Raw genomic sequence first — 14,523 nt, forward strand, 5'->3', positions numbered from 1 at the left:
GTCTGCCCATTTGGATACTTTGTTTAGGCCCTGTTGTACTTGTCTCTCACACACTGTGAGGTTGCAGGATTTGAAACCTATTTGTATGTCGTCTACGTAGACGGAATAAATAATCGCTGGTGGTAATGAAGCACGAAGTGTGTTCATCTTCACGATAAACAGTGTGCAGCTAAGCACCCCTCCTTGGGGTACACCAGTTTCCTGTATATATTGACGCAACAGTACATTGCCGATTTTCACGCAGAAGGCACGTTTTGACAAATAGCTTTCTATTATATTTAGCATATTTCCGCGGATACCCATTCCCGACAAGTCTCGCAAAATTCCGTAGCGCCAAGTTGTGTCGTACGCCTTTTCCATATCTAGGAATATCGACAAGAAAAACTGCCCGTGTACAAATGCGTCACGGATATGTCCTTCAGTGCGCACAAGATGATCAGTTGTAGACCGCCCTTCTCTGAAGCCACACTGATAGGGATCAAGCATTTTGTTCAGTTCAAGGAAATGTATAAGTCGGCGATTAATCATTTTTTCAAAAAGCTTACACAGGCAACTTGTGAGAGCTATCGGGCGGTAACTTGCCGCTAAAGAAGGGTCTTTACCCTGCTTCAAAATTGGAATAACAATAGCTTCCTTCCATGAGGATGGGAGGTATCCGGCAGCCCAGATAGAGTTGAAGAGTGCCAGAAGTGTCATCTGTGTGTCAGTGTGTAGGTTTTTAATCATGTCATACATGATTCTGTCAGCTCCCGGTGCAGAGCTACTGCACACGCTCAAGGCAGCTCTCAGCTCGGCAATAACAAAAGGATGATTGTATGGTGCGTTCGGTCGGCATTTGCGATCCAGTGACTTTTCAGCTACTTGTTTATATTTAAGAAATGATTCCGAGTAATGCATGGAACTTGATACACGCTCGAAGTGTTCGCCCAGAGCGTTGGCCTGGTCTTCCAAGCTATTCCCTTGGTCGTCAACTAAAGGCAATGGGTGGACTTCCTGCCCCTTTAGCTTTCTTAGGCCAATCCATATTTTAGGCTCTTGAGTGTAGGATGTTATGCCAGAGAGAAATCTCTCCCAGCTAGCCTTCCTTGCCTGTCGCCACGTGCGCCTTCCCTGTGATTTTGCCAGTTTAAATTCTATAAGATTTTCCGCAGTCGAGGAGCGACGCAATGCGCCCCACGCTTTGTTCTGTTTCTTTCGTGCCAGTCTGCACTCCTCATTCCACCAAGGAACCCGTCTTTTACATGAGAGCCCTTTTGTTTGCGGAATGAATTTTTCAGCTGCGTGCAGTATAAAATCAGTAAAATACGCTACTGCGTCGTCAATACTAAAATCGTTGATAAAATCTTGTGATAAGTAGGTTGATTCTTTAAAACCTTTCCAGTTAGCTGATGTTATTTTCCAACGGGGGGCGTGGGGTGGACTGTCATGTTCTTCTGTCAAGGTCAGCGTCACAGGAAAGTGGTCGCTCCCAAATGGATCTTCAACGACATTCCATTCTATATGAGGAAGTAGGGTAGCAGAGCCAATCGCTAAATCTATAGAAGAAAATGAATTATGATGGGTGTTATAATAGGTGGGCTCTTTTTTGTTAAAGAGACACGCACCAGAGGTTATAACAGGGTTCGTACAGGTTCCCAAGGCAAAAATTCAAGGATATTCCAGGACTTTCCAGGACCTGTCACAGGTTTTTCAAGGACTCAGAGCGGCATCCAAAGTAGGATTTCTTTACTCTAACATTTCCAAAAATGACTTGCTTTATTGCACTTACAATAAATAAATGTATGTCACAATTATAATAAAACGTCTAGCCTTGATAACTTCTCAAGATCACAACACAAAATGAATGCTTACAACAGCGGCTGAGATTTCTCCAGTATAGACTTGGTAAAGTTCACCAAAAATATTCAAAACATTCAGCATAGGGTTATTGCGCTAAAATCAAAAGAAATAAATGTATATCCCAATGATGTTAATATTGTGTAACCTTGATCACTTTGCAAGTTCACAACAATACCAAAGAAAAGGAAGTTAACAAAACACACTGAATGCTCCCAACAGCTACTCTGACTTCTCCAGTATTAACTGGTCAAGTTTACCGAACATTTCCAAACCATTCAGTGTAGTCTTGCTACACATCCATGATATTATAAAAAATAGATTTACAGTATATTGCAATTTTGTCAAACATGTCTTGTCTTGATCATTTCTCAATCTGCAATATTAAAAGTTAACACAACAAACATTTCGAAAACATTCAGCATAATGTTGTTGCACTTATATTACCATAAATAAAATCATAAATCTCCAGCCGAAGGCACAAAGGCACTGAGCATCAGTGGTAAAGTTGCTCCACTATAGCTCTCTTTAGGTTCACCTCGCGCGCAAGAGAGAAAGTGGGAAAAGGCAGACCGACGGGCGAGGAGTGAAACGAACGATAGGATGAGGAAAGCAACGTAAACACTGCCAGCCGAGCCAGCACCGAAGCGCGGCACGCATCTCTCACTCCGTTCACGGTTTGATGCGGTGAAGCCTTTTATTTTTTCCCCACAGTTCTGCAAAACGGAACCGTGTGTGCTCGTGCCAGCGTATTGCTTCTATCAATATCTATCAATATAGTATATCAGATCGATGCTGATCTACCACAGAAAGGTCGCAATGTCGATATCAGAGTGCACTGCTCTAGAAATTCAAGGATTTTCAAGGAAGGAAAAAAATTCCAGGACTTTCAAGGGCCTTGAACATGCACTTTTCAATTTCAAGGGTTTTCAAGGATTTCAAGGACCTGTACGCACCCTGTTATAAGAAAGTTCTCTATTAGCCGACCCCTGGCATCACACCGGGAGTCTCCCCACAAAGTGCTGTGGGCATTAAAATCACCGGTGATAATGTATGGTTCCGGGAGCTGGTCAGTTAGTGTGTGAAATTATGTTTTGCTGAGTTTGTAAGCTGGCGGTATGTAGATACAACAAATCGTTACCAACTTCTTGAAAAGTATCGCTCGCACGGACACCGCCTCAAGTGGTGTCTGAAGAGAGAGATTATGGCAAGCAACAGATTTATCTACAATTATTGCTACACCTCCGGACGAGGCAACAGCATCATCACGGTCTTTACGGAAGATAGCATATTGTCTGAGGAAGTTTGTTTGTGTAGGTTTTAGATGTGTTTCCTGAACACACAGCACTTTTGGCTTATATTTATGGAGGAGTTCTGTGATATCATCGAGATTACGGAGAAGTCCTCTCACATTCCATTGGAGGATTTGTGTGTTCATTTTGATAGATTTTTATGCTGTGTGTTCAAGAATATAAACTTAGCTCACGGGCCCTTTCCAGGCGCCGTGACACGAGATTTTTCTTTTTTGGAGCGGTCGATGGAATCGCGCCGCTCCTTAGGCGCTGACTGCGCCCTCACGCTCGGTGTTGTGTCCATAGCCTCTTGCGAGGCGCTGGACACACGCTGAGCGATGTGGTTGCCTTGAAAGCCTCGCCTCGAAAGACGGGGCCTTGGAACCCACCAGCCCGGAGGATGATGGGCCCTCTTTGGATGGCGGAGCAGTACTGGCTGCACCCGCCAAGGGGGCGGATGGCGTCACCGCTGGCTCACTACGCGTGTGCCAGGCAGCCGCCGAAGGCCGTTGTGGTGCAGCCCCCTGACGCACCACTTCGGCAAAGCTGGTTTTTGGCAGGTAGGACACCTGCCGACGTGCCTCTTTAAACAAAATGTTTTGTTTTACTTTAATTGTAACAATTTCCTTCTCTTTCTTCCAGCATGGGCAGGACCGCGAGTACGCGGCATGCTCCCCATTACAGTTCGCACAGTGAAGAGAGTTTTCACAGGATTCAGAGGTGTGTTCATGATTACTGCATTTCGCACAAGTTTGCCGGCCTCGGCAGTTCTGTGAGCTGTGCCCAAATCGCTGGCACTTAAAACATCTCAGAGGATTTGGCACGTATGGCCTTACATGAAGTTTGATGTGCCCGGCCTCGATGGACTCGGGCAGAACACTTGAATTGAAAGTGAGTATCAGGTGCTTAGTCATAATTTCCTTGCCGTCGCGCCTCATCTTGATCGTTTAACATTGATTACATTCTGCTCACTGAAGCCCTCCAAGAGTTCAGCTTCAGTCAGCTCCAACAAATCGTCGTCTGAGACAACGCCGCGGGTGGTGTTCATGGTGCGGTGTGGGGTTACAGTTACTTGGATGTCCCCAAATGACACTAGATTAGGCAGCTTTTCATATTGTTTCTGATCATGGAGCTCTAAGAGGAGATCACCACTGGCCATCCTCGATGCCTTATAACTTGGCCCAAGAGCCTCAGTTAGGGATTTAGAGACTAGAAAAGGAGAGATTGTCCGTACTTGTTTTCCTGCTTTTTCGGAGTGAATTACATGGAATCGTGGGAAGTTTTGTTTTTGTTGTCCAAAGAACTGGAACACGTCTTCGGTGCGCCCTCGTTTCAGACGGCGATCAGAGAGGGATGGGAAGGAACTAGCCATAAGGATATATGGATTTTTCGGTAGCAACGCCAGCCACCCACCATGGAGCCCAACAAGGGGACGCTGCAGGGCCTGTAAACACAGGTCCTGCAGACGCCAGCCGTACGTCACCACTATAACCGAATATGAAATAGCCTAGGTTGGCTACTCACACAGGGTTAACCCTCGCTGCCAAGAAGATCGGAAGTAATATAGAAGAGAGTAGAAGACAGGAAAGATGAAAAGTCGAGAGAGAGAGAGACAGGAAAAGGCAACTACCGATTTCCCCCGGGTGGGTCAGTCCGGGGGTGCCGCCTACATGAAGCCGAGGCCAAAGGGGTGTGTTGCCTCCGCCGAGGGGCCTTAAAGGTCCAAACACTCAGCATCAGCTCAACCCCCAGGATCCCCTTTTCCCCGGACACGGCTAAGCCGCGCACGGTTAGACGCGGGAGGGTCCAACCCCCATGTGCTCGGGTCCGTGGTGTCGCAACACACCAAACGTCTGCTTACGCAGACGCCCCTGCGGGGCGGCTCATCCTTGCAGCCCATGTTCACACATTGAGTGTTTTGGACGAGACGCTCATCCACAGTTTAATTAGTTTTTTGGACGGCAGATGGCAGTACGTGACCAGTGATTCCATTCTTTTTCTACTGCTGGAGCGCTTTTTTGTACGGCAACCGGAGTTTTCAAAATGGCATCCGGTGGAGGCGTTGCATGTATTCCCTGCCCGTCTTCCGGAAAAAGGGCATTTCTTTGTTGTCATTTTTTTTTCAGACGATGATGGTTCAGACACTGAGGTGCAGATTGTTTTAAAAAGTGAAGACAAGCGTGATGATGACTGAGGTGAGCAACCCTACGGATGAAGAAGGCAAAGAGCAAGCTCAGAGCACGATATCCCAAGTGCGCGTCTGTGGACTAAAATTACCGTCAACAGCATTCTGCCAAAGCCTCTACCATTCCCTTTTTTTTTTGAGCCTTGTAAAAAGTTTATAGTAAGCTCACCAGCTGAATTGTTTGGATATATTGAGTGTTTTCTAGAGCATGAGCTGGTTTTGATGATCGTCTATAAAATCCATCAGAAAGCCACTCAGCGTAATCCCTTGTTTCGAGCTGTACGACATGCTGCCAAAGCTCCCTTTTAGTCAAATGCACTGTTAGCATGTGCAGCTAATGTGACAGACTAGAAATTACTGTATATATTCCTTCCATAATTTTTTTTTTATTACTAGCATGCAGTTGGAGCTTATATACTGTAGTGTACAACAAGATGCAGTGGGCTACTTTTATTTATTCTATGAGTCAGTTATTTTTTTCGGCCTCAAAAACCAGCTTGTTAGCATAAGATTCAGAATCAGCAATTGAAAAAGAAAGCATTCTTGTTTAGAAATGTCTTGATATAATAAAATGGCTAAGGGATTAACTTGGCAGTAATTTTAAATAAACAAGTAATGAAAGCATCAACATGTCATCTCCACGAATTAAGTGTATTTCATATGGCCTGCTACCACTGAATCTGAGTATAAAAATTTGCACAATGTAGGCCACACCAAACTTAAGCAACTTCTTCCAGCCCTTAATTTCAATGAGTCCCCACTCATTGATAACAAGAAACTACTACAAGCAAGACAAATTATGAAAGAACCAAATCAAACAGACTCCAAAAGTAAAACACACACCTCCATTTTCGCATTTGTCCAGCGGGGCACTTCCACAACCATGTTGTAAATGCGGTTGGCCTCATCCGCAAACATGGGGATATCATGGAAAGGGGAGATGTATTGGTCTCCCTTGCCTACAGAGAAGCGATAACAGCACCTCGTTAATATGCTGTTACATAAGCATCAGCTGCCTACTGTGGCAAAATTGCAATTCAAAACAGCACCAATAACAGTTATAATTGCAATTTTCACCGGCAGAAACAGCAAGAAATACTGCGAAAATTCCAGCTACAGCCTCCCATGTACAAGACATGCTTGAGCTGCAGTATTCTTAAATTCCACTAAAGGAGTTCTCAACTTTCCAAAAACACTAGTCATTTGTTGCGCTCAATGCTTCGCAGGCAAAGTGCACAAATATGTGGGAATACTAAAGCTTTAACTGTGGCATTGACTTTTCATTAACACCACCACCTCGAAATCACACACCTCGCGAAACCAGAGCACCCCATAATTAGATATACTCTCTATCTTGCAGTCACAACAGACGTGTCTAAATTGCTGATAGGGGGTTAAAAACTAATGCCCCCAACTAAAATATATTCAGAGTTTAGTAACTGGTAAATTAACTACTAAACATAGTAAAATATTGTATTGGGCCAGTTGATGCATATCAGCTTTAAGTAAAACTGCTCAAAGCTATGCATGAACAAAGACACAGAAATGATGGGGATGAGTACAGACTTTAAACTTTATTGAAGAAAGCACATCAATATATCAGTCATCACAGAAAAACATGCATTTTCGTTTTAATTCAAACTGCAGCTGCATATTTTAACCAAAAAAAGGCATAACCCAAAATGAAAGGCAGTGGCTTCCGGAGAGCAAAACAGAATGCATGCCCGATTATCAATTACAAAGCAACGTCGATAATGTGAACAAAATTGGTCAGTTGTCGATAGTCAGGTATGCATTGTATTTCACTCTTGTATAACTTTTTTTTTTATTGACATGCATTTTCTGGTTAGAACACATAGTCACAGGTTTGAAATGAGAAAGATAAACACATTTTTCTGTGATAACTGTGTCCTTTAGATATTCCCTTCAGGCACCAATGAATTCTGTCTATTGAAAAATTTTTTTCATCACATTTCTTGTACTTCAAAATCATGAAAACTGTACAGCTGCAGAATAAATGAGGAATTTTCACTTCTTCAGTGGGTTATCTCAGGTTTACAGAATGTGGACTCCATGATAGATCATCCTTACAGGAATTTCAGATATGAGCATCTCAACTAATTCATGTCTAACATACTTGGAAAGCACCCATCCAGACACTTGAAATATGTGCCCGATGTAAAACATTGTGAAAACAATGAAAGAAGTGAAGCCGCAACATAAAGACAAACTGACACTGCCTGGCAAACGTCCAGTCATCTACCTTCCCAGCTCATTTAACTAAAACACTTTACCAGTGATGTGAATGGCCGAGGCCGTCTTGGAGCAGCTTCTTGGAGCAACCAAAAGTGTGCATTGGAGCAGAAAAGCGAGCTTTTGGAGCATCTGAATGCGTATTTCCAAATGGAAAAATTGCCTTTGAGAGAATCAAGAGAGCTTACAGAAGGAGGAAGCCCAGTTTAACAGGAAACAAGCACATTTTTACCAAGAAGAATCATTTAGCTTAACAAGTTGTGGCGCTAAACCATGCGAATCCCATGCATCATATGATGGCAAAGTAATGACGACGGCTGTGTGATGTCGATGGCATCATGGCAATGGGATGACAACTGTATGAAGACAATGGTGCGAAGAAAATTAGACGATGAAGCTGGGATGACAATAATACGACCACTACAGCATCACGATGATAGTATGACCACAAACCACTCTAATCTCTGCTTTAGCTTTCTAGTTTGCACTAGGCTGGGCGCTAAAATGATGGGAACTGTAGAAGTGCACATGGAGACGGAAATTTGGGGAACTATACTACGGAAGAGCTTTAGGTGTGTGCAATGCTCGCTCGCTAAACTACACCAGCCGAAAACAGCAATATGGCAGCAGTGCAAGGAAGAGAAACAAGCTCAGTAGCATGTGCAATGAGTTGACCCCATTTAGCAAAATTTTCAGCCATCATGTACCGAACTGACGAATCCACATGTACGTCACACTGCAAAAACGCTTTGCTGTATCAGCAGAACGCTTTTTCATAAAGCGTTACGAAAGTTGTGTGCTCTCACCTCCTAAGTGCCATTTCAGCAATGACCGGAGCCAGCACATTCCAAGCGCGTAGTAGCCAGACTCTTGCACCCACGTTTTACTTCCTCCATGTGCACACACGATGAGCGCGTATGACAAAGGTCACTTGTTAGATAAGTTTGTTTTTTAAAGTAGCAGAAAACACCTTTTGGAGCAGCTTTGGAGCACATTATCGAAAATGTAGCAGGATTGGCCTTTTGGAGCAATTGGAGCAGCAATCACATCACTGCTTTACACTTATTATTCAACCTTGCAGCACAGGTCTAATAAGAAGTGCTTCAAGAAGTTTGTGACGTATTTTAAATATTATAATTTTAATCAGTGCTGTTGATTTTGATGCATCACCTTCATGTGCACAATTGTGAACACAGCACACGAAGAGAATGTGTTTGGTACAATTTCTTCAATTAACTTGGAAGTCTGTGCTCGTCCCCATCGTTTCTGTCTCACTTTGTCCATGCAACTTTATTATTGCCGAGAGTGTAGTACAAATACAATTAAATGTGAATCTATCCGTACACACAAATTGAGCATTATTTATAGTTCCATACACAGAAAACCAGCTAAAGTGCAGAGAGCAGATAATTTCCAATTCTTTATCAAGTAAAGGGAACAAAAATGCTGTGACTACTAGTTAGGACACCTTTGCACTTTTGATCAATTATTAAATATGTGGCATGTGTAAAAGGCAGGAAGTAAGCAATATTCAAAGGTAAAGTCAACTTTAGTCACCCAAATACTACATCTTCCATACACCAAATGTGCCACAGATGTGGTCATCTCTAAAGATGATGCTTTCTTCTATGTGATGCTACAAAGTTCTTGGTCAGAGGGTCCTGTCCTCTGTTTGGCATGAGCATATAACATTTTCTACAGTAATTTGAACTAAACTTTGTTGTTTCTGCATTGTGATGCTTCCTTTATAAACTTGCTGCACAGATTTACTACTTTACTCGATAATTACACAAATATCTGGGCACTTTGATCATACTTTATACAACCCTAACCAGACACCGGATGCTGAATCAGAAGAGAGGATGCCAACTTTATTGCCTTTAATGAAGGGACAAAGGCCATACAGATAAGACCGCACCTGCACATCGAGGACATATACAGCAGACAACAGCTGTATGTTTGATGAAACAGCAAACGCAGACAGAACATAGAAACAAAGCAAAATAGAAAAATGTGGACTCGGTGGAATGAAGCTGAACTGAGCTGTGTGATCTGCCAGCTGTATAAAACGTGCTATGTACATTTTACGTTGGGCAGGGATCGAACTTAAAGAAATAATAAAAATAAATAAAAAGTTTGTATTTGTTAATTCACAAAAAAGAAAATGATCGGAATTCAGTCTGCAATATGGTACAATGAAATGAGGAGGAGCACTCAAACGTTCTTTTAGAGCTGTTTTTAAATTGATAGGCTCCCTGAAGATGAGAAAGTTACGGTTGTCATGCTCACATGACATTTGTATGTCACGTAATGCGTACATGCGAACGCAACTTCCCGTGGAATGATATCGCAACCCATAACCCAAAGGCGTTGCTATGCTACAGGTCCCGAAATACATATTTCGACCCTGCACCATTGATTCATCACGGTACGGTGCTAGCCCAAGAATAGAACTGCGTTTTTATTTATGTTTGTTGCACGCGTAAGTTCGAATGTGCTATGTAGCATCTATGTAACACCGCGCTTCGCGTCGTGCCTCTAGACGCCATGCCACTTTTATAAGGCAGAATGATTGTCCTGTTGGCTCGTATGAAATAACGCGCGTAAGATAAAGCGACATAACGGCAAGGTGAGATAAGGCGCTACACATTGCAGGTGCCTGTACAGCTAGACTCAAGCGCCTCCCGGAACTCGATAGACAGGAAGAGGGAAAAAAAAAAAGAAAACGCAACGTTAGAACAAGGTCTATAAAACAAGAACACGCCACAAAATGCGAAGGACGTGAGAACTAAACGAGCCAAGAGATGAGCGCCGGAGGCGACAAGAAAGCTCCCGGACAAACATGACAGAAGCCTGCACTCTGGACACGGCAGACAAAAAAATGCCATAATTCGTTTTAAACCAACTCGCGATCTCGTTGCTACCTGTTGTCCACAATACAGCAACACTGTTTATAATTCACAACGACTGTAAACGCCGCGTTGGTTGCGTCCGATATCTGATTATTGGTTATTGGTAGGCGACCGCACGTTTAATACAACATATATATATATATATATATATATATATATATATATATATATATATATATATATATATATATACAAATAAATATAAAAATCTACAGAGAGAGAGGCTAACCTTCCAATCTCTTCTTAAACCATACAACTCTGGATCAGCCGCAAAACATGCAGGACAAGAAACCAAGCCGAAGCAGCTCCAGAAAACATCTCCAGCATCCACAACCGCAGGAATCAAGCATCAGACATCACGAACGTAGACGGACAGTGCCTACATGCATTTGTCATAACTTACGGAAATACATGCTGTAGTTCGCAGAGTTTGGACTTCCCCGTTCAACAGTGGAGTAATCGTCCACGGCCACGGCCATGCCAGACCCTAGCGTTATCAAATCAGGCAAAATACCCACCAAGGATAAAACGATGTAACTGCATGCGACGAATAACTTACGAAAATACAGCCTGTAGGCCAAGGTGTTGGGAGAACCTCTCTCGACAGTTGAAAAAGCCATGGTTCGTGAAATGTTCCCCAACCTGGAAGTGGCACCTCGCAGTAATCCGGTTGTAAAGATCTTCCCCACGTGTGAAAGCATGTTCAGCGCCGGCTCCCACAGCAGCGGCACCTGTCGGTGAAACACAAAAGGTGAGTAGCAGATCAGTGTGGCCAGCATCAGCGAAAGTTCTACATGGACGCGCATACGCGGTTGCACTCGCGCTCGACCTGTGATAATCTATCGCAAGTTTGCCGGTTTGTCCCATGTATATGTACAAAATAAAAATAATTCTCCCTGTTGCACCACATCACGTTTACTTTTCAAAACTTCAAGTTTCGCTAATCGCGCTGAACCATTCATTGCTCAAAGGGCCCAATTTACATTTCTTGTCACTCCACAGGGAGAAGTATAGACACATACAGTACTTAAACATCCATGCGGCACGGTGCAGCAAATTGTTTTCGGTCAATGTAGAACGTGCGTACGAACCTGTGACGCTAGTAAAAGCACGGTTATTCCAATGACGCCTGGCAATAACATGTTTACGAGCACAACATGTTTGGTGTAAAGGCAGCAGTGCAGTCAACTTTGAGCGCCGGCGAAACGCACTCAGCCAGACAAATACAAATATGTCTAACGCTTTCGCAAAACGTGAACAGCAAGCTTCCCTGCCAACATCATAAACGGTGGTTCTTGACAATGTGACCGTGCAGTAAGAAATATTCATTCCGTTAAAGTGAATTCTGTGATAGCAAGCGTCGCCATTGTAACGTGAGAGCAAATAGTAGCATCAGATGTCGCCACACGTACCACGTTTCAGGAAGTTTTAGCTCGGGCAACTCCGATGCCGCCAATTGAAATACATGTAAAACGCCGGAATGCTTCCTTCCGGACCGATTTTAATAAAATCTGTCGCATTTGAGAGAGAAAGGTAAATTATAGTGATTGTTAGAAGCGGAATTTTTATTTAAGGCTTGATTTTTTAAAAGAAATTTTCAAAGAAATTTAGTATGAAAAATTCGATCGTAGCTCTGCACCACGAACAGATATCGCAGATAACTCGGCCTCAGGGGGGGGGGGGGGGGGAGTTAGAACCCCCCCCCCCCCGTCTTGGCGAGCTAAATCGAAAATTCGCAACCAACAGTCACTAGATTTTAACTTTTTCTTTTCAATGCAACAAACCTCATCACACTTGGTGCAGTGGTTGCCGAGAAAAAATATTTATCTATTCTCATGTATTTAGATAGGAGCCCCCTAGCTATAGCTTCCTCTTACGAATCGAATGAAGCTTTGAACCAAACGTTGGAGGAACCTGACCCCGTAAGTTCTCGGAGCACGGAAGTCAGCATAGTTTCTCACGATGACATTAGTACAAAGAACATGGCAATCGAGAAAACGTTTCACTTTCTTAAATTCACAGCATATGTTGGCCTTTTAGTACGTTAGGCAGGTGCATATATGCTACTACGAAATTAAATATTTTCTTCGATCGATGTGCAGTACTCCAAAAATTTCTGGTTCGGCGCACCTTCTATGTTCTATGTGGCTCTGCCAACATAATCTTCAGGTTGTGTATTTCTCGCAGTGTACATCGCGAGCAAAAGTTTTTAGACCACAGATATGCAGCAAAAAAAAAATTCGTTTTTTTTTTTTTTCTTCGCAGCCTAGGTACTGCTAGGCATGCAGGCTGAAATGAGTGGTACTCCCCGCATGAGCGTGCCCGCGTGCGCGTACCACCGCGCGTTGCGCAGCTGTGCTATAAATAGTGTTCTCCAAAATTTTTCTCCCGATGGAACGTGGCTTTGTCGTCTTTGGTTGCATCCATGACTAAAGCCGTATGGAATCGCTTGCAATCAACCATAGCATAAACGATCCAATGACAGTTCTGATAGAGCGCCGCGTGTTCGTTTGGGCCGAGTGTTGTATCGGAATAATCGTTTCGTACTTGAGGTTCTAGGACCACTTGATTATCAAAAGAGGCATTCTTCTTGCGCATTTGAGCGATATGCTATCAACAACACGTTTGTAGGCTACAAAGACAAGATGAAATGGAAACGCATTGTATCGAGGACAATGTAAGGACGTATTGTATCAGTGGTGTTATTACGAACAATGCGTTTGACCCTGTAGTATCGCTCAATTATTGAAATAGTTTCCAGCGATATCTTCAGCTGCACGGAATACTCACGGAACAATAAGGCCCAGCGTTGGTTCGGAAGGAGCGCATACAACACCAGACCAGGTATAAGGCATTCCGTAACCAGAGTACAACCAGAGTTCATAGTGTTTACAGGAGGTATAGAAACCGTTGAATCTTAGACCCGTTTGAACGTATGGAGCGTGCTCTACCCACTGTCCGCTACGGCAATCTGTAAGCTTCTTTGATAACCGTCCTTGATAACGGTGGGGGCGCGCTTGAGCCTCCTGTACAGAAGCTCCTGTATCTCCTATACATTTATCTTATCCAGGACCAGAGGAGTGCCTTTGGAGTTTTGTTTGAATGCCCTGGAAAGTTTCAGTGTGCACAGGGAACGATAAGTGAAACACCATTGACAGAAGTTTTATCACAGTTGACTGCCCCGCAACCGTTTTACTTACTTACTTACTTAGTTACTTAATTACTTACTTACTTATGATCATTTTCTCAAATCCTGGGCTGTTGGGATGCTGTAATGAAGAGGGGTACATAAATCGCGGATTTGGAAGAGGTGAAAGAAAATGTTCGTAAAGACAGTGCCGAAAATGGACCTTTCGGTATTTTCCGAATATTTTCGAATACTTTGCGTCGTCGCCATCAAACATGCTATTGAAGCAAAGATGCGATACTTTTCATTCCATCCACAATGGACATAACATAATAGAGTACGTACGTTCAGTCAGCCAGACGTTTTCGGCTAAACACGATCATTCGCAATAACTGTTGTTTGGACACGACTTTCGGCAGTGGGTGTTGCTTGGTATTGTGTATTTATAAATGTAGCACCTGGTGCCCTCTCATCGGATTATAACAGAATACGTTTCATGGCAGCATACTTTATATGCAATAGTGGCACCATCTGCCGCGACAATTCGAACTAGAGAAAAAGTGCTTCTTTTTTATTTGTTTTTATTACTTTTTTTGTTTACTCTGGCGTTGCCGCAGAGGACACGCACGTTTGGTCGCGATGGTATACTCGGATATTAATTAGTCCACAAGGTTATCTTTATAAACTGATAATGCATGACCGCGTATTCTCCTATAGGAGCGCTAAGATTGCGACCGATCTGCTGAGTTGTCCATAATTCTCCCTTTGTGTTTTAATAAAGCGTGGCTTATAATGTGCACTGTAATGACAGAAACTTTCTATTGCTGTGAATACCAGGATATTCCAATTGTTTGATATTAATGGTGAGAAGGCTGTCCATTATCCGCAAACTATTCGAAAAATATTCGATATTTGATT

General features: G+C 43.2%; 1 protein-coding gene across 3 annotated transcripts in view; it reads right to left on the bottom strand.

The window, feature by feature from the left end:
* The window catches only part of LOC119436778 (uncharacterized), a 62,421-nt gene extending 49,099 nt beyond the window's left edge, over nt 1-13,322 (bottom strand). The window contains exons 1-3 of one of the 3 annotated variants that reach the window (XM_037703768.2): nt 13,269-13,322; nt 10,882-11,209; nt 6,157-6,272 (exon numbers count right to left, since the gene is read on the bottom strand). In XM_037703768.2, coding sequence (XP_037559696.1) covers nt 6,157-6,272; nt 10,882-11,209; nt 13,269-13,307 — 483 coding nt within the window. In that variant the 5' untranslated portion in view covers nt 13,308-13,322. Of the gene's footprint in view, nt 1-6,156; nt 6,273-10,881; nt 11,210-11,569; nt 11,842-13,268 lie in introns of those variants that run through there. The other 2 variants (XM_037703767.2, XM_037703769.2) reach the window with 2 other exon arrangements.
* Nucleotides 13,323-14,523: the final 1,201 nt, after the last annotated feature.

This window comes from Dermacentor silvarum, chromosome 1, assembly GCF_013339745.2.
Source record: "Dermacentor silvarum isolate Dsil-2018 chromosome 1, BIME_Dsil_1.4, whole genome shotgun sequence".
Classification (NCBI taxonomy): domain Eukaryota; kingdom Metazoa; phylum Arthropoda; class Arachnida; order Ixodida; family Ixodidae; genus Dermacentor; species Dermacentor silvarum.